The sequence below is a fragment of the Hemiscyllium ocellatum genome, chromosome 8 (genome assembly GCF_020745735.1).
Source record: "Hemiscyllium ocellatum isolate sHemOce1 chromosome 8, sHemOce1.pat.X.cur, whole genome shotgun sequence".
In the NCBI taxonomy this organism is placed as follows: Eukaryota; Metazoa; Chordata; class Chondrichthyes; order Orectolobiformes; family Hemiscylliidae; genus Hemiscyllium; species Hemiscyllium ocellatum.
The window spans coordinates 58330575-58355357 of NC_083408.1; the positions used below are offsets into that span (position 1 = coordinate 58330575).

Genomic DNA, 24783 nt, shown 5'->3' on the forward strand with positions numbered 1-24783 from the left:
TAATCGTTTTTTCCAATAAATGTACACCCTCATACGGTTTGTACCCAGATTGTGTTGCGCTATTAGCCCCTTCTAATCACACCTAATTAGATCTTCAGAATCGCGTGGAACTCCAGTAACCTGTCACCTGTTTTGTACAAGACAATCATGCAGAATTAAAGTTCATCGAAATGTAATTCAGCACGTTTACCATTAAAGCAAATCCGTAAATTTCGCAAAAGTTTACATCTGAGTCAAAGGTCAATTACTTATTTTTTTCTGGATACATGGATGAAATCTGATATTAAAATGTCCCTAACTTGTCAAGGGAACCTATGAAACCCAGTATGTAAATAGCTGAAATTGAATATAATTTTTGATTCGCAGAGCCAGCTCGAACAGTTTTCTCTAAGTTTGCGAACACATAGCACCTAAAAGCAATATTTGAAAAGGCTGAGTTTTCTTTGCTTTCAAAAAACTTCGCGGCAGCAAATATTCATGCAGCCGCTAGATGTTTTAGAATCAAAAGCAAACATTTTGATGGTGAAGGGTCCTTCAGCTTGTAAGTGTATCTGTTTGCTTATTTCTGCACTTGGTTGTATTCTGCAGATGTTAAATAGATTAAAGGGCTACAAGAGGTCATCGAGGCTGTAAATGTGTTTTACCGAAGAGGATTTTTTTGAAACTGCACTTCCATTGCACTGTGATAGTAAACTTATGCTATAGTGTAATTGACGGCTAGAATATAGAAGCAATGTGTGAAGATTTTTCATTTAAGGCCAAGGGCTAAAAGGCTTGCAATCTTGAAAAAGGTATCAACGGCGCTTACATCAGCCGGTCTTCAGTTGAGATGGAATAACACGAACACATCACTCAGTCTCAGCAGGAAATGATCATGTCTCGCTTTCCAACTTTCCCGTGAGCAACACGTTAATACAAGAACTGTGAACATCACAACGCTTTACGTTGTTATGCAACATGAGCTATTCCCCATCATGTATTAACATTGTAATAATTGTGTTATGTGCTGCTGAAACTAGAGTGCATTGAAATCCAGCAACCCGATGAGTGAACTGTTCAAAATACTGCAATAGTAACGATTTTACTCAAACATAAAAGCAAACATTTTGTCCTGTTAATTAATATTACCTACAGTTCCTCTAAAGTACAATTCCAAAAATTACCACTGCGATAGATGTGCTAAACTTGTAAAAATCAGAAAAATGTATTGGTAATAGACGCGTTAGTCCATCTTTTCTACAGAGTGAATAATCCTTTACGTTACATTATTTTACATTTTAGAAAATCCTATTTGATTCTAAACGATATAAGTAATAACTTTTTATGCACTTGGCAGCATTAGGCGAGAAGCAATGTCGATAGCAGCCAAATCCTTTTTAATTCCATTGAAAACCATGACAACAAGGAACAAACTCGGACTTATCCCAAAAAGTTAAAGCACATTGTGTTGAGGCGTCAATCATCTATTATTTGATGACTGAACAAATGCAAAATCTTGACTGGAACAAATGCTTCCAACAGGTCCGGGACGATGGTCTACATTTCCTCTATTGTTTGCAGCCTAGCAGTTGGCATGTATTTATGTTCTCCCACTTTCGACCACCCAGGTCGTTGTGAGGGAGTTTGTGGAGCATGGAGCACTGTCACAGAAGCAGACTTGATAGGTGGCACAAATAGGCATGGCATGGGAATCTTTGCCTGAAGATTACCAACAGAAATGATCAGAAAGATGGCCAACTCGAGTTTAGTGTAAAGAACATCGAAGAAATTCAGTTTTTAACTAAGTTATCAAATGTAGTGATTTTCTTTGAGAAACAAGTAGTCTTGAGCAAAAAAAAAGCTCTGCTATAGCCGTACAGTATTCCTTAATTGGCATCTATTCACTTTTTAAATATAAATGCATCTGTCTGAATATTTTCTATCCAAATGATTAAGAAATGCTTCATTAAATGAGACCAGCCAAACATTGTACATTTTGTTACTCCTCGCAGTTGTCTGTGGCTCGATATTGATTCGCTAGTTTCGATATCCGGCGTAATGTTCCCTGCAAAACCAATACTTCATATCGGTTGTAAATTCTGCCATGGGAATTCCCATTTGTCATAGTTTCAAAAAAGGAGATGCTGAGGGGCGGAAAATGCACCTTATGTATTTAATCGCAGTAAATACAGCGCGTCCAGTTCACGTTAAATAACACTCATGGGTTAGTTAACAAATGAATAAGTAATTAAATGAACTGGAGAAATCTGTCACTGCTTCTTTACTTTGTATGCAAATAATGGGGAAGGGGGAAGGGTTGTGGCCACCACTAACCACCCAAGATGTAATTCACTAATTCACTAACACAATTACCATTATCTGTTCACTACGTTCTTTGCTAATCAGGCAGAATATGTAACGATGAAGCCTGTTTCCTGCTGTCATTCAGGAAGTGCCGGGTAATTCTCTGGTAAGGTTACACTTACTCACATTAATGCTCTGGCACTTGACTGATGCAGGTACTTGGTATCCTGTGGTCAGACACCATCTGAAGGTTGCCACTGTTGGCGGTGAAGAGGACTGTTTATATAAACACAGGACGCGTCTGTAAAAGACTCGCTACCGCTATACCATTAAGCAGCGAGGTATAATCGTACCTCCTATTCACGGAGAGGGCTTTAAACTGCAAGTAATTCATTTCTCTCAAAAATTCGGTGAGCGCTGATAATTTGCCAACATGTCGCTAAGCAGGGCGAGTTTCACTGTGCGCAGTATTTTAAATTTACCTGATCAGCATGAAATTGACCGTCTAGATCAATGGGATCAAGGAAGTGGCAAAGCAATACAATCGACTGCCATTAAGAAAGAATCAGGCCAAACCTCACACCATAACTTTTCGAAACTATCATTTTCGGCGTGGCTTGGCTCTGACAAGATTTGTAAGTATACCAATTCGAATTTCGTTTTCCGTGCGAATTTAGTATCTTGGACTCTGATGAAGTATCGCAAGAAATGTTAACCGGAAAATGTTTCCTTGTAGCCTCTGATGACAGCAGCACGGATACAGCTCCCGCAGATTGTCATCAAAGAAAAGGCTGTTCATCCATCACGAGGAATGAGAAGAAGAAAAAACGGCGAGTCCTGTTCTCCAAAGCGCAAACCTTTGAGTTAGAACGAAGGTTCCAACAACAGCGTTACCTATCCGCCCCTGAACGCGAACACTTCGCTCACCTTTTGAGCCTTACCCCGACTCAGGTGAAGATCTGGTTCCAAAACCACAGGTATAAAATGAAGCGAGCCCGTGTGGATAGCAGCCTGCAGATAGATATGAGCCAGCCGCAACTGTTCCGCAGAGTGGCAGTGCCAGTGCTGGTCAGAGATGGCAAACCCTGTCATTCTTGCTCCATTGCCTCCGTACAAATCCAGGACAAGCCCGGCGACACTGTTCAACCCAATCATTCCTACACTGCGTTCACAGTCCATGGTTTCCAACAGGTACAGCACACTGGACCATTTGGCGTCTTTCCCAGCTATCATCACTTAACACATCCTGGAATACGGAGACAACAGTGGAGTTGGTGAAACATGGACATTCTAAACTAAAGTTAATTACTGTTGTTACTCCATGTATCAAATAATTGCTTAATATAGTTCAGTGGGTTTATGAATGGTCGAATTTCCCGTTGTAATTGTATCTTTTGGTATTTTCTGCACAAAAGCATTTCAAGGTCCTTTTCCAGATTTTTCTTTTGACCACTTTTGAAATGTAACCGATATCTCCTTATCGTGCATAACCCGTCCTCCAAACGCAATGTAGCTGGTTCATAAATTCTTGAATGTGAGATAGAAAAATCTAAACTATTCCTCTTCAAGCATAGAAAATGTCAACAGAGCAGTCTCTCGTGCTCTATACGTTGTAGTTTCTTGCTTGAGAAAATAAAATGACAGTAAGTAGTCACAGATTGATTTGCTACATATTGTGTCTGGGGAAAATGATGCAAACGGATCCTCAAAACCTTGGCTTTAAAGTATTAGATATAATAGCAATTGTCTTTTTACCATATTCATTCCCAATAAATGTCAATGCTGATATTTCTACTTACTCAACGCAATTAGCGACAACTCACTACGTTGCTCCGGCAAAGTGCATGAATGGATTAGTTGCACCATGTCCTCTGTTGGAAACTAATGCGAAACATTTTTTTTGAGATTTGACCTGAATACTTTCAATTGTCTTGTTAGAATTGGTCCTAATTTTAATATTGAATGATTCGAACGCATTCATTAGGCAAATTTTGTGAGATAAATGTGTTCGACCTAAATTCTCTTCGCCAGAGTGACGTTCATTTTTAAAATTGCGTAACAGTTGTCCATCTGGAAGTGAAAGCAATTCTTTCCTTATGATTTTTTATTTAATTATATTACAAAGTTAACTTTCTCCTTTAAATCAAGCTTGTGCAAGCACGTTTACGGGGTGGGGGAGTGCCATGTATGCCAACCGCTATATTGGCGAATGGAAATGTAATCTCCTAATTTTCATGCATGGTTTAAATTGTTGGATTATATACAACAAAGTTATCTTTACTCTTTTTTAAAAGGAGAATAAGCAAATTCTTCTCTGAACTTAAACAGATTTAACCCTTCACATTACTTATTCTGCTGAGAATTGGGATTTGAAAATAAATGCATTATTGTGAATACATACATGCTATGTACTGATGAAAAAAAAGCAATTAGCAATGCCCAACATCAACTTCATTGTTTTTCTTGAATGCTGGTCACAGTGAAGTCAGTATGTATAATTGTCGGCGAGAATTTTCTGCACTCAATTCTTACTATGAATCGCACATTCTTTTAAAATATTGCTAAATAACATGCTCATAATTTCGAGACATGAAACCACCTTCATTCTTTATCGTGAAAACAATGCACTTCTGTTTAACTACTGAATGACCTAAGATTAGAAAAAATGTGTTTCTGAGGTGACAGTAATATCAGTTAATTTATTGGCAACAGATATATACATTTAAAAACAATACATTATTCCTGAACTTTTCATTATTTAAAATCCTATCGTTTAAAAAATATTGTTAAAAGACTTTAGACGCACAAGAGGCGATACATTCCCCCAGATGGTTTTGTACAAATAAATCATAACCCCGTTCTTCATAAACATGTTTGAAATTTAGCTGCACAGAACCAACAGGCGAAATCGTACGCCAAAGACACGCTGGAGGTGGATAAAGATGTGCTCGCATTTTCTGGGATTCTCTCTCCTTTTCTATTTGGTCATTAACCGAGGATACATTTAAATCTCTTCACTCATTGTTAGATTTTAACAAAGAACTTTGCAACAGGATTTGATTAACTTGTTCGCGCGAATTGTGATGGTGACAAACAGTTCGACAATTTGCCTACAACGCTCATTGCATTTCATTGATTTGTAGAATAAAAGTGATTAAACAGATAATAAACCAGCCAGCAATACTTAATGTAGCATTTCTGTTCTGTTCCGTGATTTGTGAACGTCTAACTATGGTATAATAAACACAAGGTAAATTTCGCTCACTTCTGAGAACTGTAGTTGAATGAAAAGTTTCTAGTGAAGGCAACTTAAGGTGAAATAAGGAACAATGAGAAAAAGTATTACAGTAGTTCAAAATACGTCATTTCATTGTTCATTGTGCAGTTTTAAAAAGATTCCGAAACTTCACTTAGCGCGGCAGATACAGATTGAGGAGAATTCCGTAATGATGTATACATTTCAATTAGCCTAACTCCGCAGGAAATCGAAACACAATCTTCGTCAGAACACCACAACGCACTATCACAGGTGACTTTTGTTAGATTCCCGAAGGTTGATGCGTCCAAGTAACGGAAGAAAGTGAAACAATGCCGAATTATTTTGTAGCTCGTACCTAGATTGTGATGCAAAGGCATGGTATTTGGAATGATTGCTGACCAGTAAAGTGGATGAGCCCCGTCCGTTCTATCACTATATCACAAAAAGTTGCTTCTCCCTATCGTCATAATTCTTTCTCTCTCGAGTTTCAGAAATCCTAAAAACTTCTGCTAGCATGAGACTGAGAAATTTATATTTGAGGCTTCAAACAATCTCCAAAAAGAATATTTCCCATCATGATATCCAGACAGCTAGTTTGGAAAATAAACTGGTTAGCCTTCTCTCACGTCGGCCTTCAAGTTGTGTTTGCTGAAGACCTCATCTGAACCCAATTTGGCATATTCAACCAGGAAATTGGATGACCTTGATGATATGTTAGACTAAACATGTGATAGCATGAATGTTGAAGTGCTAATAATAAAGTTACGGGGAGGGGGGACGGGGGGAGAAACGCCCATGACTGTGGCCCATTGCATTCTGAATATAATTTGAACCATTTTAGGCACCTGCGTATTTACTTTGTTTTCCCAAGTCGTTTCTACACTTAACTGGACACAAGAATACTTCAGGTAAGTGCTCTCAGGCTAAACGTTATGGATTGTTTTAGTCCCATCCCCATTCCCCACCCACACCTCGAGTGTCTGTGTTTCCGTACAGGGAAACATTGCTATTACAATCACCTCACTACACCTGTAAAGGGCAAGATAATATCATGAGAAGGATGACAAGTAAAACCGAATAACCGATCGCATTATGTCGGTGTACTATTAAATACTTTTGCACACATCAATAACTTCGTTGTTTAACTAGTGTCTAAGGAAACAAACTGAGCGAACGGCATTGCAACAACCATGGCAATATCATGCAAAATGACCCATTGTCATCATATCTCGTCAGGAATCAAAGCAGCGTTTCAATCTCACTGGAGATGCATCAGGAAGTTAAGCAGTTTATATCGGCACAATGACCATTAAGGGAAAGTTGTCGGCATGAGAAAGTGAAATGTAGGAGGCGTGCATTTTGATGAAACTTGCCGAGGATCTGAACCCTGTGTTGTCTTTGCTGCCTGCTGGGCAAAGATAGAGGCTGGCGCTGTCACCTGGGCTCTTTGTCCCAGCTGATGTCCTCCGTGTATTCCATATGGATGTAGTTAGCCTTGGAGAATCTCCAACAGAACCACCATTAAACCCTTCTTGTAAACTAAGCTGAAAGGCGCATTGTCCGGCCTGAATAGGATGCAGACAAATTCCGCAGTGTTTCAATTCAGAACTTTTTAATCAGTCCCCGGTGACAATTTTATGGTTTACGGAAGACACAATAGCATCTTTTAAAACATTGTAACTTTCATGAAGACAAAGGACATGGTTTTGATGGGTTGACAATACTATTTTGGAAATCCGTGATCTTGTTAAGATATTATGGTGTTTGGAGAAACTTAACGCATCTAAAATAATTTGTTACTCCAAATGGCTTTTAAAGAAACAAAGAAAACAATTATTCCTTTTGGTAGAGTGATCATTTTTGATGCACTGCCCTTATGTAATAGTAGCGTTGTCTTTACACCATAGCAAATGATACAATGGGAAGAAACGAAAAAATACGTATTTTTGTTCAGATAACGGTTTCAGTCGGGAATTTACACGATTAGTTTTCGCATATGTCTATAAACTGGGTATTAAATAGTCGCAATTGGTAAAGTTATCTTTCATGGAATGCTGTCCCTCTTTCACTGAGCGTGGTAGATAATCCAAACCCTTGCGAGTTTTATTCTCAAAATCTCTGCCACTATCTTCGTTGTCCATTTGTTCGTCGCTGTTCAATCCTGCAATCGTTTAACGAAACAATGACGCTTCAAACTTCCCTGAGAAGCCAAAGAAATGTAATGCTTTTCAAATGGCCAGCTAGCGAGAGGCACGACGTATGTACTTTTGATTAATTATGTACAACAAATATTATTGCCTTTGAAAAAAAATGCGTAATTCCACAGTTCCGTCAAGAATTCACAAGTGTGAAACATTGGGAGGGTCCACACAGGGCAATGATTCGATAATGTGGAAGATTAATAAACCCTTGTGGTGTTCATGCAGTTGAATAGCTGTTCCTCTACTGGAGATTCCAGGAACGAATTGGAATTAAACGTTTGAAGATTCTGCACAAGTGAGAAGCAGTACTAGAGATTTTGAAAATCAAAAATAAATTTGGATAAAAGAATGTGGTAGCACTATGGTCTCTGCAAGGCTGTCGCTTCAGGTTCTACTGTTCAGGTACAGCATTTATCCTTCTGAGGGTGTAGAAATAAAAAGGTCCACTGCAGGTTTGGGAAAGTGCGGCTCTGAGCTGGGGCAGGACTGACTGCAGGTCCAATAGATGGCAGTGCCCGGCTGATAGCGTGGAGCAGAGGATCCGGAAAGACAATCATTGTTGAAGGTTTCCGATTTGTATTTCTACATTCTCAGAAGGATACATGCTCGATACAAATCCGAAACCTTAGACAACAATTCTCTTTCCGGATCCTCTGCTCCACGCTTTCAGCCATGCAAAGCCACTTACTTGACCTGCAGTCAGTCTTCCCCAACTCAGAGCCACACTTTCCCAGACGTGCAGCGGACCTCTTATTTCTACATTCTCAGAAAGACACATGCTTCAGGTTCTATCTCAAGCACATTGTGGGCCCTATCGAAAATGTCCTCCATTTCATGGGATGTGGTCATTACTGGTCAGGCCAGTGTTTATTACCTATTCTTAAATGCTCTGGAGAAGGTTGTGGAGAGCTGCCTTCTTGAACCACTGAAGGGTTATCCACAATGTTGTTAGGCATTTCAAAGATTTTAATTCAGTGACAATGAAGCAGCAATTTAGGATCAGAAGTGAGTTAGAGAGGAACGTGCAGGTGATAAAGTCATAGAGATGTAAGCATGGAAACAGACCCTTCTGATCAGATATCCCAACCCAATCTAGTCCTACCTGCCAGCACTCATCCCATATCCTTCCAAACCCTTCCAATTCATACACCCATCAAAATGCCTTTTAAATGTTGCAATTGTCCCAGCCTCCACCACTTCCTCTGGCAGCTCATTCAATACATGTACCACACTCCGTGTGAAAAAGTTGACCCTTAGGTCTCTTTTATATCTTTCCTCTCTCACCCTAAACCTATGTCCTCTAGTTCTGAACTCCCCCACCCAAAGGAAAAGACTTTGTCTATTTACCCTATCCATACCCCTAATAATTTTGTAAACCTCTATAAGATCACCCCTCAGCCTCCGATGCTCCAGGGAAAACAGCCCCAGCCTGTTCAGCCTCTCCCTATAGCTCAGATCCTCCAACCCTGGCAACATCCTTGTAAGCCTTTTCTGAACCCTTTCAAGTTTCACAACATCTTTCTGATAGGAAGGAGATCAGAATTGGACACAATATTCCAACAGTGGCCTAACCAATGTCCTTACAGCCTCAACATGATCTCCCAACTTCTGTACTCAATACTCTGACCAATAAAAGAAAGCATACCAAATGCCGCCTTCACTATCCTATCTACCTTTGACTCCACTTTCAAGGAGCTATGAACCTCCACTCCAGGATCTCTTTGTTCAGCAACACTCCTTAGGACCTTACCGTAAAGTGTATAGATCCTATGAAGATTTGCTTTCCCAAAATGCAGCACCTGGCATTTATCTAGGTTAAACTCCATTTGCCACTTCTCTGCCCATTGGCCCATCTGGTCCAGATCCTGTCGTACTTTGAGGTAACCTTCTTTGCTGTCCACTACATCCCCAATTTTAGTAACATCTGCAAACTTACTAACTGTACCTCTTATGCTCACATCCAAATCATTTATGTAAATGACAAAAAGTAGAGGACCCAGCACCGATCTTTGTGGCACTCCACTGGTCACAGGCCTCCAGTTTGGTCTTCCTGTAAGTTTAATATCCTTGTTGAGGTGACTAGTTTGGAAAGCACTGTTGAAGGAACCTTGGTGAATAACTGCTGTACATCTTGCAGGGAGTACACACTGCTGCCACAGCACATCAGTGGTGAAGACAGTGAATGTTGAAGTTGGGATGTCAGTCAATCATGCAGCTATGCCCTGGATGCTATCAAACTTCTTGAGTGTTGGCGGTTGACTCATCCAGGCCAGTGGAGAGTATTCGATTACACTCCAGATTTGTACTTTGTAGATAGCATGCAGACACTGGGGAGACAGAAGGTAAGTCAATCATGACAGAATTGTGGCACGGTGGCTCAGTGGTTAGCACTGCTGCCTCACAGCACCACGGACCCAGGTTCAATTCCAGCCTTGGGCAACTGTCTGTGTGGAGTTTGCATATTCTCCTCGTGTCTGTGTGGGTTTCCTCCCACAGTCGAAAGATGTGCAAGTCAGGTAAATTGCCCATCGTGTTAGGTGCATTAGTTAGAGGCAAATGGGTCTGTGTGAGTTATTCTTTGAAGGGTCGGTGTGGACTTGTTGGGCCAAAGGGCCTGTTCCACACTGTAGGGAATCTAATCTAATCAGAATTATTTACCTCTGACCTGCTCTTGTAGCCACAGTGTCTATATATCTGGTCCAGCTTAGTTTCTTGTCATTGGAAAACCCCCAAATGTTCAAAGTAGCAGATATGCTGTCTTTATTGTCATTGCCTGTCAGCTGTATGGTGCAAGTATTCCTTCCCTCTTATCAGCCTGAGCATGCTGTCCAAATCTTGCTGCATATTGACATAGACTGCTTCAGTCTATATTAGAGTGGTGCTGGAAAAGCACAACAGGTCAGCCAGCATCCAAGGAGCAGGAAAATTGATGTTTCAGGCACAAGCCCTTCATTAAGAATGGCGCCATTTCCAGCACCAATCTAATCTAGCCTCTGGTTTCCAGCATCTGCAGTCCTCACTTTTGCATAGATTGCTTCAGAGTCTGAGAAGTTGCAAATGTACAGAATATTATACAATTATCAGCAAACATCCTCACTCAGATTCATTATGCCGGAACATCCATTGATGAAGCAAATTCAATGCAGCCTTAAACTCAAAATAGGGTCCATCATTGGAGACACCATATGAGATGCTAAAAATCCAATGCTAACATTCAATTATGTCCTTGATGTTTTAGCTAAAACTTTTCAACCAATGTACCCAATTAATTAATTAGTGATTTTGATATGAGCAAAATGGCAAAATAATTTTCCTTGGTAAGAAGATTTTACTTTAAATGCATCAAAGTGCTTGGAAGCATATCTGGTGTATGCAGCAAAAATGTAAATACATAGATCTACGTCTTCCTAGATACATTGGATTTGATTAAAAATCACACAACACCAGGTTACAGTCCAACAGGTTTAATTGGAAGCACACTAGCTTTCGGAGCGATGCTCCTTCTTCAGGTGATAGTGGAGGGCTCGATCGTAACACTGAATTTATAGCAAAAATTTACAGTGTGATGTAACTGAAATTATACATGTATAATTTCAGTTACATCACACTGTAAATATTTGCTATAAATTCTGTGTTACGATTGAGCCCTCCACTATCACCTGATGAAGGAGCATCGCTCTGAAAGCTAGTGCGCTTCCAATTAAACCTGTTGGACTGTAACCTGGCGTTGTGTGATTTTTAACTTTGTACACCCCAGTCCAACACCAGCATCTCCAAATCAAAATAGAGTTGGATATGGTAGAAGTAGATATCTGTTTCTGAAGTGCTTATCCAAATCTATGCATCTTAAATATAAGGTAGTATTTAGTAAACCCAACTAAGAATTCTGGAGAAACTTCTTTATGCAGACATGAAACTTGCCACAATGCTAAGAGGTTGTGCTGAATCATATGGATGTCTTGAACAAAGCTACAAATAAGTACATGTTATAAAAGAGAATAGAAGGATATGCTGATTGGCTTAGATGGCAGAGATTGGGAGGAGGTACTTGCAAAGCATAAGTATTAGCATATACTAAATTATGCCTGCTGTCAAATTAAAACATCTCTACCTCAGCAACTGCTAAACCAAGATTCTGTGTGTTTATTCCAGTAAATGTTAACAATCTGAAGAAAACCAGGAAATCTTCAGGATCTGAGCTAACTTAGTTTTCTTTAAAATAGTCAGAAAAATTAAACTAAGTGATGATGTATTTCACATGTGACAGTACAGAATGGCTGTATTGTTTGCCCATAGAACAATAGGTGTACAAGTTCAGTAAATACCAATGCAAAGCACGTTCAGTTGGTGAGGCACTAAGCAACTGCTTGTCTTATCTCCTTTTTCCTTCCTTTTATGCAATAGTCCTTAATATTCCAATTGTCAAAAACTAGCAATGAATTATTGGCCTAAACTGTACAAGGTTTCCCTATAAAAATATTGACGACGTTAACTTTCATTCTGAATCAGTTTAGCATTGCTGAATTTTCATTCAATGAAAAATTCACCCAGTTCAGCTAAAAGCAGCTGTGAAGTATATTTTTTTTTAAAGTCCAAATTCAAATTTTAATTTCGCTAAGCAGAATAGTAGAAGTGTTACAGTATAGAAGGAAGGTATTTGGCTCGTCATGTCTGTGCCAGCTCAATGTAAGTGCAATTTACCTCGTGCCACTCTCCCATGCTGTCCCTATAACTATGCATATTCTTCCCTTTCAGTTAACAACTCAATTTCCTCTTGATGTCTCAATTGAACCAACTTTCACCAAATACTCAGGCAGTACATTTCAGATCCAAACTACTCACTGCATGAAAAAAATAGTTTCCTTGTAGTGCCATTGCTTCTTTTGCCAATTACTGTAATTTTGTGTTCTCCTGTTCTCACTCCTTCCACTAACAGGAACTTAACCTATCCATGACCTACTGTATTCTGACCTTTCACGATTTTAAATGCCTCTCTAAAATCTACTCTCAATCTTCTGTTCTGCAAAGAAAACTGCCCCAACTTCTCTTGTCTATGTAATCTGTCTAATTATCTAAAATTTCCCATTCCTGAAACCATTCTGGTGAATCCTTTCTTCTCTCGCCTTTACTCTCTTACATCTCCACATCCTTCCTCAGTTGTAGTGCCCAGACTGGAAACAAAACATCACTGAGCCCTCACCAGTATTCTCAACATATTTAACATAAGGTCTTGCTTATATACTCTGTGCACATATTAATTAAGTCTAGAGTGCTATTTATTTTCTTAACTGCTATCATCCTTTCCTGCCACATTTACTGACCTATGCACTTATAAATCTAGGTTTCTCTGCTCCTGCATCCTCTTTGGAATTGTATCCTTTTTGTTATATTGTCTGTCTGCGTTTTTTTTAAAATTAAATGAATAATACCTTTGTTCTTAAGTCAATTGTGTGGCATTTTATCAAATGCCTATGGGAATTAATTTTAATTTCAAAACTACAACATTATCTCACTGGTAGATTTTCCATTGAATCAGGACCCACCAAAAACATATCCACCTCCAGGCTGAAATTTGCAATGGATCTGCCAGAGGCCTACTTAAAGCAGAAATATACCTCTTGATGAGACTTCTACTCCCTTTTGGCTTATTTTGTTTTCAAAGTGCTGGGGGAAAAAAAATCCTAAAATGAGTCATTGGTAAGCCTTCAATGCTCTCTGGTGGTACTTACGAAAGAGACAAGGATGAGGAGGTTGACAAACTACTGCCAGGTTGGTTACTAAACACTCTGCCCATTAGGCATGGGAGAGGTTTTGAAGGTTATTGTTTCCAAGAATGAGGAATGTTAGCCACTAGAGCTTAATACTGTGCAGGGAGCATTTCGATTATCTCACTGAGATACTAGGGTGAGTACTATTCTTTATTTATCCTTTGGTTTCAGTGACAGCAAACTTTTACTTCCAGTACTTTCAATAATTCAATCCTCTGCAATTCTTAATTCATCATCCAGTATAAAGTCACACTGCCCACCTCCAAATCTTATTACAAAAAAATCTTTCTTGATCCATTGACATTGGTCACTGGTACAATTTTGTACTGTATTATTAATCTTTTCAAAACCGCCAAGACCTTTCATGATTCTTTCCTCATTTTATATTCTATCCACTTGCTGTTTTGCAACATCTCCTAATGTTACCTCTTCTCTAGCATTGCCAGCCCAAGCCCTACACATCTTCATTTTATTTATCAATAAGCATACATTAACTCCAAACCTCTTATTCTGCTGGACATTCAATAGGGTTTCACAAGCAAGAGTAAATAAAAATGGAATCAGTGGTATCCTTTTTCACATGAATAAATAAATAGCTAGGAGGTGGGAGTGAGAGAACAGGAACAATGGGCATGCACTTCCATTGAGCAGGTTATGAGTAGTGATGTTGGCTTGGGGTCTGGGTCACTGAGTATATTCAAGAAAGAGACTGATAATCTTTTTGTTATTTATTGCATCAAGGGGCATAGTAAAAAAGCAAGAATACAGCATTGGGAGAGAGGACCAGCCTCAACATCTGTCCTGGACCACTCATGTTGATGTAACAGTCAAAAAGGCAAATAATGCCTCTTCTTCCTCAGGAGGCTAAGGAAATTCAGCATGTCCATAAGCACTCTCATCAACTTTTACAGATGCACCATAGAAAGCATTCTGCCTGGATGCAATATGGCTTTGTACATCAACTGTTCTGCCCAGGACATTAAGAAACTACAGAGAGTTGTGAACATAGCCCATCACACATGCCAACCTCCCATCCATTGTCTCCATCTATGCTTCTCACTGCCTTGGAAAGGCAGCCAACATCATTAAAGACCCCATCACCCTGCTTATAATCTTTTCTGAACTCTTCTGTCATGCAGAAAATACAAAAGCTTAAGTACACATACCAACAAGTTCAAGAACAGCTTCTTCCTCGCTGTTATTGGACTTCTGAATGGGCCTTTCAAATTTCAAATCTAATGTTGTTTTTGCTTTTTGGGCACCTGCTTTACAGCTGTAACTTTGTATTGCTCTATGATCTTTGTCTGTTATGATCTGCCTGTATTGCATGCAAAACAAAATTTTTCACTGTACCTAGGTACATGTGAGAATAGTAAATCAAACCAAATCAAAAAATCAGCCATGAACATATTGAATGGTGGAACAGGCTTGAGGGGCCCTACTCCTGCTCCTCGTTTCTCTTTACCTTATAGATCTATACAAGGTCAGCTGTTCAGTTTATTTATGTCTTAGATGGATGACTAGAGAGCTATACATCCTGGTTTCCTGATAAGACCAAACAAGATGGCAGTGTGTCGCATTGATAGAAACTGAAAGATACAAAGAGTCATGGATAGAGTAGATTAGCCATCAAAACATAAGGGTTCAATGATGGAAGTGTGAGGTTTGGACTTTTGGACTGAAAAAAAGCTATGTCTGAGCTTTATCTAAATGTTGAAAAACTAGGAGAAAAATGAAAAAAAGCATATTCCTAAAACACAAAATTACAGGAGTTAATTTACAAGACTATTGGAACATTAGCCTTAATCTCAAAAAGTTGGCATATGGAGGTGAAGGGGGAAGTAATCCTGCATTTGTGGCTATTCACCTCATCAAGGATAGATAGCTAGTTTCCTAAACAACCTGCTCAGAGATGTCATTACACAACTCATAGAGGTGTTGGGATTTGAAGATAGGCCTTCTGCCTCAGAGTTAGGGACATTACCACAGTACCTCAAGAACCCTCCAATACCTGTATTAGAAGCAGTTCAAAGAAGATTCATGTGGCTGATTTTTAGATTGAAGGGGTTGTCTTGTAAGGATGAATTGAGCAACTTGAACATATAATCATTGAAATTCAGAAGAATGAGCAAGTGATTTCATGCAGAAATTGGATGGACACCAGAAGAAAATAAACTTTCAGTACTTTGGAGGTAGAATAAGGAAATAAGATTGACTGGATTGCTCCTTAGAACATAGAACATAGAACATAGAAAATACAGCGCAGTACAGGCCCTTCGGCCCTCGATGTTGCGCCGATCCAAGTCCACCTAACCTACACTAGCCCACTTTCCTCCATATGCCTATCCAATGCCCGTTTAAATGCCCATAAAGAGGGAGAGTTCACAACTGTTACTGGCAGGGCATTCCATGAACTCACGACTCGCTGAGTAAAGAATCTACCCCTAACGTCTGTCCTATATCTACCACCCCTTAATTTAAAGCTATGCCCCCTCGTAATATCTGACTCCATACGTGGAAAAAGGTTCTCACAGTCAACCCTATCTAAACCCCTAATCATCTTGTACACTCCTATCAAGTCACCCCTAAACCTTCTTTTCTCCAATGAAAACAGCCCCAAGTGCCTCAGCCTTTCCTCATACGATCTTCCTACCATACCAGGCAACATCCTGGTAAACCTCCTCTGCACCCGTTCCAGTGCCTCCACATCCTTCCTATAGTATGGCGACCAAAACTGCACACAATACTCCAGATGCAGCCGCACCAGAGTCTTATACAACTGCAACATGACCTCAGGACTCTGGAACTCAATTCCTCTACCAATAAAAGCCAGTACACCATATGCCTTATTCACAGCACTATTTACCTGGGTAACAACTTTCAGAGATCTGTGTACATGGACACCAAGATCCCTCTGCTCATCCACACTACCAAGTATTCGACCATTAGCCCAGTACTCCATCTTCTTGTTACTCTTACCAAAGTGAATCACTTCACACTTAGTGACATTGAACTCCATTTGCCACCTTTCTGCCCAGCTCTGCAGCTTATCTATATGCCGCTGTAACCTGCCACATCCTTCCTCACTTCCTCCTTGGATGGCCAGCATAAAATTAATGGACTGAATTGCCTCCTTCTGTGCTGCAAACTATTCTCTGACTCTGTGACAGTCAGCTGATATTGTAGCCAGGAAGGGATGGATTAGGTTGAAAGATAGTACACTGTGCAGAATAATCACAAGAAGAACAAGAATGAGAATGAACCAGCTGAAGACCAATGGAAAATTGTAGATCACCCAAATCTGTACTTAATGTAGAGTTTCCTATTGCTTGTACCACATCATTAATCAATGGGAGATGCATATTCAGAGAAATGTATTAGTTTATGAAGTGTTGCAGCTATCTTGCATCATGCAGCTTCTTAGTCTCATCCTAACTCTTTTCCCTAGGTCTTTCTGAAATCATAACATCATCTCCTCACCCGAAAAGAGGAGGATCATTTTGAGGAAAACTATAACACTCCTCAATAATCAATAGTTCCGGTACAGAAATTGATACTATGATTGTGTTAAATAGTGAGGTGATGGGATCTGTACATGGTAATACAGTGTATCTAATGCCAGTGTGCAGGACCCATTACAAAGACTACTATACAGATTTTCAGTGGTCAAGGTCTGGTTCTGTTGCTAAGGCTAAGTTATAAACTGCAATCTAAACTCTAATCCCTATATTTATTTTTCTGCTTGACAATTTAGCCATTCAGGCAACAGGAGATGATTTGGAGAGGTAACTCTGAAAACTGCACTAAGTTATAAAGTAACACTTCCTCTTTTTACTTTCTGGTTTAGTTTAGGATTGATACTTGGGTTGACACGTTATCTCACTTTTTCTCCAAACCTTTAGGGCTTTCTGCTTCCAACTAGACAGCAGACCTGAAGAATTTCGGTTTCAAACATGGCACATGTGCTTTGGTCACTGACAGCTAGATTTATTAGATTAGATTACTTACAGTGTGGAAACAGGCCCTTTGGCCCAACAAGTCCACACCGACCCGCCAAAGTGCAACCCACCCAGACCCATTCCCCTACATTTACCCCTTCACCTAACACTACAGGCAATTTAGCGTGGCCAATTCACCTAACCTGCACAGTTTTGGATTGTGAAAGGAAACCTGAGCACCCGGAGGAAACCCACACAGCTATTGTCCTTTTTTTTACAAGCACAGTGTGATCAATTATCATTACATTCTAATTAGCCTAACTCTAATTCTAATTCCAATTAGGTGAAATGAAACCTATTTTAAATTACTCAAGGGGGTGCATAATCACCCCATGACTGGTCCTTGACAGTGATGGGCATTGATTGATGTCACTTCCACTATCTCCTGTTTAGTTCTTTAAGGTACCACTTGTCCATGGGCTCATCTCCATCATAATGGTCTGTTTTTATTACTTTGTGCCATTTTCCTTCCTCACTTGTTCAGGAAAGTGTTGCATGCTGCCATGTTGGTACAAATTCAATAGACAATAGACAATAGGTGCAAGAGTAGGCCATTCTGCCCTTCGAGCCTGCACCACCATTCAATATGATCATGGCTGATCATCCTTAATCAGTATCCTGTTCCTGCCTTATCTGCATAACCCTTGATTCCACTATCCTTGAGAGCTCTGTCCAACTCTTTCTTCAATTAATCCAGAGACTGGGCCTCCACTACCCTCTGGGGCAGAGCATTCCACACAGCCACCACTGTCTGGATGAAGAAGTTTCTCCTCATCTCTGTCTTAAATGGTCTACCCCGTATTTTTAAGCTGTGTCCTCTGGTTCGGCACTCACCCATCAGCAGAAACATGTTTCCTGCCTCCAGAGAGTCCAATCCTTTAATAATCTTATATGTCTCAATCAGATGCCCTCTCAGTCTTCTAAACTCAAGGGTATACAAGCCCAGTCGCTCCAGTCTTTCAGCATAAGGTAGTCCCGCCATTCCAGGAACTGACCTCGTGAACCTACGCTGCACTCCCTCAATAGCCAGAATGTCTTTCCTCAAATCTGGAGACCAGAACTGCACACAGTACTCCAGGTGTGGTCTCACCAGGGCCCTGTACAGGTGCAGAAGAACCTTTTTGCTTCTATACTCAATCCCTCTTGTTATGAAGGCCAGCATGCTATTAGCCTTCTTCACTACCTGCTGTACCTGCATGCTTACCTTCATTGACTGGTGTACAAGAACACCGAGATCTCTTTGTACTGCCCCTTTACATAAATTGATTCCACTTAGGTAGTAATCTGCCTTCCTGTTCTTGCCATCGAAGTGGATAACCATACATATATCCACATTAAACTGCATCTGCCATGCATCTGACCACTCACCTAACCTGTCCAGGTCACCCTGTAATCTCCTAACATCCTCCTCACATTTCACCCAGCCACCCAGCTTAGTATCATCAGCAAATTTGCTAATGTTATTACTAATACCATATTCTATATCATTAACATATATTTTAAAAAGCTGCAGTCCCAGCACTGATCCCTGCGGTACCCCACTGGTCACTGCCTGCCATTCTGAAATGGAGCCGTTTATCACTATTCTTTGTTTCCTATCAGCCAACCAACTTTCAATCCAAGTTAGTACTTTGCGCCCAATACCATGCGCCCTAAGTTTGCTCACTAATCTCCTATGTTGGACTTTATCAAAAGCTTTCTGAAAGTCCAGGTACACTACATCTACTGGATCTCCCTCGCCCATCTTCAGAGTTACCTCCTCAAAAAATTCCAGAAGATTAGTCAAGCATGATTTCCCCTTCATAAATCCATGCTGACTCTGACCTATCCTGTTACTGCTATCCAGATGTGTCGTAACTTCATCCTTTGTTACAGAGTCCAGCATCTTTCCCACCACTGAGGTCAGACTAACTCGTCTATAATTTCCTGCTTTCTCTCTCCCACCTTTCTTAAAAAGTGGTATGACATTAGCCACCCTCCAATCCACAGGAACTGATCCCGAATCTTTCAAACTCTGGAAAATAATCACCAACGTATCCACGATTTCTCGAGCCACCTCCTTCAGTACCCTGGGATGTAAGCCATCAGGCCCCGGGGACTCTTCTGTGCTGTATCACTCTATGAGTCTCTGTCACTGAAACTGATATTCTGAGATTATGAACTTAGCTTTTGTTTAAATTGTTAATGTCCCTCATTAAGTAAAAACCTATTACAGGGTAATCATTGCTTGTTTTCAGAGCCAACCTTACTGCGCTTGTGGGTGAACCAGTATCTTCACTTCTAAAACAGGGTATCGTGGAAAAGTGCTTACAAACTTTAAACATATGAAACTAATTTACAAGTTAGCAGAGTATAATATAAAAGATTACAATGTCAGTAGTAAAGTTATAGAGAATGAGTATACAGTGTAAATACATAATGCAGGGGACGAATTAAGTGCCGCCACCATTACGAGAGAAATAGTATTAGACTAATGGGGAAAAAAAGCAGGTAAGTTCCCTGCCCCTAATGGTTTGTACCTGAGTCACCTCAACAAAGTAATTATAAAGATATTGAATGCATTGGCTGTAATTTTTCAAAAGTCCTTCAATTCTGAAGACGTACTAGACAATTGGAAAACTGTTAACGTTACATCCCCGTTCATAAAGGGAGGCAAAAAACAGGTAGCCATACATTGATTAAGCTCACATCCAATGTTGGAAAATTATTGGAATCAATTATGAAGGAAATAATAGCGGAACATTTGTAAAATCACAACCTAATCAAACAGAGTCAGCATGACCTCATGAAAGTGATACCATGTACGGCACCACAATTGTTTACAACACATATCAATGACTTGGAGGAAGGAAGTTAATGTATTGCAGCCACTTTTGCAGACACCTCAAAAATAGATGGAAAGGCAAGTTGCGAAAAGGATACAAGCAGGTCACAGAGAAATATCAATAAGTTAATTAAGTGAGGAAAATGTTGGCAAAAGGCGTTTAATTTGGCCAAATGTGAAGTTGCAAATTTTGAAGGGAGATGAAAAGCACAGTATATTATTTAAACAGAGAAAAACTGCAGAAAGCTGCAACACAAGGGGACTTGAGGGTACTTGGACATGAAGCACAGAAAGCTGGCACACAGATGCGGTAGGCAATCATAGACTCACAATCAGGAAAGCTAATGGAATGTTGGCCCTTATTTCAAGGGCATTAGAGTATAATAACAGAGAAGCCTCACTGTAACTGTACAAGGTGCTGGTGAGACCACATCTGGAGTACTGTGAGAAGTTTTGGTCCCCTTATTTAAGGAAAGATAACATTTACTTGGAGGCAGTTCAAAGAAGATTCACTAGTATGATTCTGGAATGGAGGGATTGTCGAACAAGCAAAGGCTAAAAATGGTTCTCACTAGAATTTACATAAATGAGAGGTGATTTTTTAAAAAATATATCAGATTCTTAAGGGGCTGACAGGATAAATGTTGATAGGATATTTCCCTTAAGAGAAGAGTCCAGGATCAGAGGACAAAGTTTCAAAATAAAGTGATGCCCATTTAAGACTGAGATAGAAGCAATTTCTTCTCCCAGAGGATTGAGAGTCTTTGGAACTCCTTTCAGAGAGCTGCGGGCATAGAAACTGTGTGTCCTTAAGGCCGAAATAGATAGATTCTTAATCAGTAGGGAAATCAAGGATTTTGGGGAAAAGACAGGAATGTGAATATGAAGAATGTCAGAGCAATCAGGATCATAGTAAATGGTGAAGCAGGTTTGAGGGGCCGAATGGCCTACTCCTACTCCTAGTTCTTACAGTTTTATAGTTTATGGTCTAAATGGTTTATAAATAATGACATAATGAAAATCCTTATACATTCAATCAGTACATAGTCTTGAGTGAGATGGTCTAAAGGACTGCAAGTTACAAATTTATATAAACATTAACTCACTTGTTTTCTACAACACTGTAAATTAAAATAAATCTAATTTCCAGGTCTGCTACTTTATTTACTCTTCCTCTTTTTTACAATAAATTCCTCCCAGTCTTCTTTTCCTCATAACACCAGCTTTTCTTTTGTAACAGATGGAACAAGTGAGATGATGTAAGTGTGTTCAAGTAGAAGGTTACAACTTGTCATTATGTAGCTGTATAAAATCCCAAAGAACATTTTCTTGTCAAATGAGGCTAAACAGAGTAACTTGGTTTAAAGTACCGAAGTGTACAGAGACGAAATAATATATTGGATTCATCAATAAATATACATTGTGTGATTATGACTAAATTAATAGTGATAAACTGATCTCCCTATTCATCCTACAGGACAGAGAAATGACAGAACTAATGCAATGAGAAGTAATTTCCTTGTTTTTGGTATTGGAAGTCCTGCCAAGAAATTTTGACACTATTTTAATTCTATTTCATCTTTCATGGGTTTAGCATTTTTCAGCCTACTTGGAGCATGTAGTTGCCTCCAGAGTTGTGACACATATGACAGGTTATTCTATTAACAGGGTTTGCTGCCTATGTGGATGTTGAAATGGTGTTATACAAACTTTGAGCTCAAGACTTGTATTACATCTGAAATAGATAGATCTTCTCTGAATGGATGCTATCTGTCTTCGAGGTTCAAATGCTGATCTTGAAATGGTTGATGGTCTAAATGAATAGGCTTCTGCCATAATGTAGCCTCTAGTATATTGGCAATGAATACCTGCACCTGCACTATTGGGATAATAGTTCTTCAGTCCTGCACCATGGCAAGCAATCTTCTGCTTATCAGGAGGTATGAAGTGGAATGTATTCACAGGCACATGATGTGTAAACCTCTTATATAAAGGAGGAGCATGCCCAACATTACCATTATCCTTTTGTGTGCATTTGCATCTGCTCTGTCTGTGACCCTAAGTATTGTGACACCAGGTTGTTACTAAGCTATGCTAAGTTGTAATGAAGATGGGTCTGGCCACATTGCTGCAGAACACAAAATAGGTAGACCAGGCCTTTCGTTGTAGCAAAGTTGCCACAAAATAAACATCTCTGACCACCGGTCCATCAGGCAGTGTCAGCATACAGCAACATCAAGGACCAGTTGGAAAGAACAACAAGTCCTGTTGAATGATTTCCTGAGCATATTGCCAAAGTCAAGAATACCTCATCACCTGCATTGTGAAAAAACACCAAGATGTACCTTGGCTAGCGGTGGAAAATGTACTTCCTGTTAGACCATTCCTACATATCAGGAGTTTCGACCCTTCATAAATTTCCCTTGAAGCAGATGTGGTGAGGAAGAGACTACTGTTCACCTTTTTGTGAGATGTGCCTTTGCAAAGTAGGTGTGGAAAGAGATGCAATGTTTTTGAGGTTCACCCCAAGAAGCTCTGGATATTCTAAGGGATGCGCACTGGAGGACAATCTGGAGGACAATCAATGAGGTGAAAGATTCTGCCCAAAACGTGCTGGTGCAAAGACTTGTCCTTGATCAAGTACTGGAGATGGGCATATTCCAACATGCAGGACAATGCACCAAAAGATGCAGCCACTGCAGAGGTGCAGTAGGTAACAACCTTTCTAAAACCTTTCAGTCATCACACACAAATGGGTTAGAAACTGTAAAACCCCTCAGGCTGTGACCCTCCAAAGAGTATCCCACACAAATCCATTCCCCTATCCTATTATTCTACATTTACCCCTGACTAACACATCTAATCTACACTATGAGCAATATAGCATGACCAATTCACCCTAATCTCCACATCTTTAGATTGTGAAAGGAGATCAAAACATTTTCAATATCCTTTATACACCATAACGTATTTTTGCAAATTTCAGCAAAATATTTATTTTTTCGGAAAAAAATCTGTGGTAACAGTAGCACAACTGAAGTGATAGGTTTAGTTACTCCTCAGGATAACATTTGTCACTTCCACAACCACTACTCAGAATGGCAGCAGAAAGCCCATTGCAAAACCAAACAGAACTAATAGAAACAAAAACAGAAGTTGCTGGAAAAGCTCAGCAGGTGTGGCAGCATTCTGAGGAAGGGTCACTGGACCGAAATGCTGCATACCTGCTGAGCTTTTCCTGCATCTTCTGTTTTTGTTTCTGATTTGTAACTTTCACTGTTCTTTTGGTTTTCATTTTAGAACCAGTAGAGGCCCATGTCTGCCCAGTAATTCATCCACTACAGTCACCCAGAGATCTCCATACATGTAAGTATCCAGAATCATCCCAACTATTTTTTGAAGTGTATTTTGCATCAGTATTTACTGTGGAAAAGGATATGGAAGATATAGAATGGAGGGAAATAGATGGTGACATCTTGCAAAATGTCCATATTACAGAGGAGGAAGTGCTGGATGTCTTGAAACACATAATGGTGGATGAATCCCAGGACTTGATCAGGTATACCTGAGAACTCTGTGGGAAGCTAGAGAAGTGATTGCTGGGCCACTTGCTGAGATATTTGTATCATCGATAGTCACAGGTGAGGTGCTGGAAGACTGGAGGTTAGCAAACGTGGTGCCACTGTTTAAGAGTGGTGGTAAGGACAACCAGGGAACTATAGACCAGTGAGCCTGATCCCAGTTGTGGGCAAGTTGTTGGAGGGAATCCTGAGGGACAGGATGTACATGTCATTGGAAAGGCAAGGACTGATTAGGGATAGTCAACAGGATTTGTGCATGGGAAATCATGTCTCACGAATTTGATTGAGTTTTTTGAAGAAGTAACAAAGTACATTGATGAGGGCAGAATGGTAGATGTGACCAATACGGACTTCAGTAAAGCGTTTGACAAGGTTCCCCATGGGAGACTGGTTAGCAAGGTTAGATCTCACGGAATACAGGGAGAATTAGCCATTTGGATACAGAAATGGCTCAAAGGTAGAAGACAGAGAGTGGTGGTGGACGGTTGTTTTTCAGACTGGAGGCCTGTGGCCAGTGGTGTGCCACAAGGATCGGTGCTGGGTCCTCTACTTTTTGTCATTTACATAAATGATTTGGATGTGAGCACAAGATGTATAGTTAGTAAGTTTGCAGATGACACCAAAATTGGAGTTGTAGTGGACAGCGAAGAGGGTTACCTGAGATTACAACAGGATCTTGACCAGATGGGCCAATGGGCTAAGAAGTAGCAGATGGAGAATAATTCAGATAAATGCGAGGTGCTGCATTTTGAGAAAGCAAATCTTAGCAGGACTTATACACTCAATGGTAAGGTCCTAGGGAGTGTTGCTGAACAAAGAGACCTTGGAGTGGAGGTTCATAGCTCCTTGAAAGTGGAGTCGCAGGTAGA

The 24783-nt window shown here is 40.0% G+C and overlaps 2 protein-coding genes across 7 annotated transcripts in view; both read left to right on the plus strand.

The window, feature by feature from the left end:
- The window catches only part of nkx2.1 (NK2 homeobox 1), a 224894-nt gene that overhangs the window by 155002 nt on the left and 45109 nt on the right, over positions 1–24783 (plus strand). The gene's annotated exons all lie outside the window — the stretch shown is intronic.
- On the plus strand, positions 2643–4635 carry nkx2.9 (NK2 transcription factor related, locus 9 (Drosophila)). Its single transcript, XM_060828962.1, has 2 exons — positions 2643–2918; positions 3020–4635. Exons 1-2 carry the CDS (start codon positions 2717–2719, stop codon positions 3559–3561), a joined length of 744 nt encoding a protein of 247 aa, XP_060684945.1. The 5' UTR covers positions 2643–2716; the 3' UTR covers positions 3562–4635.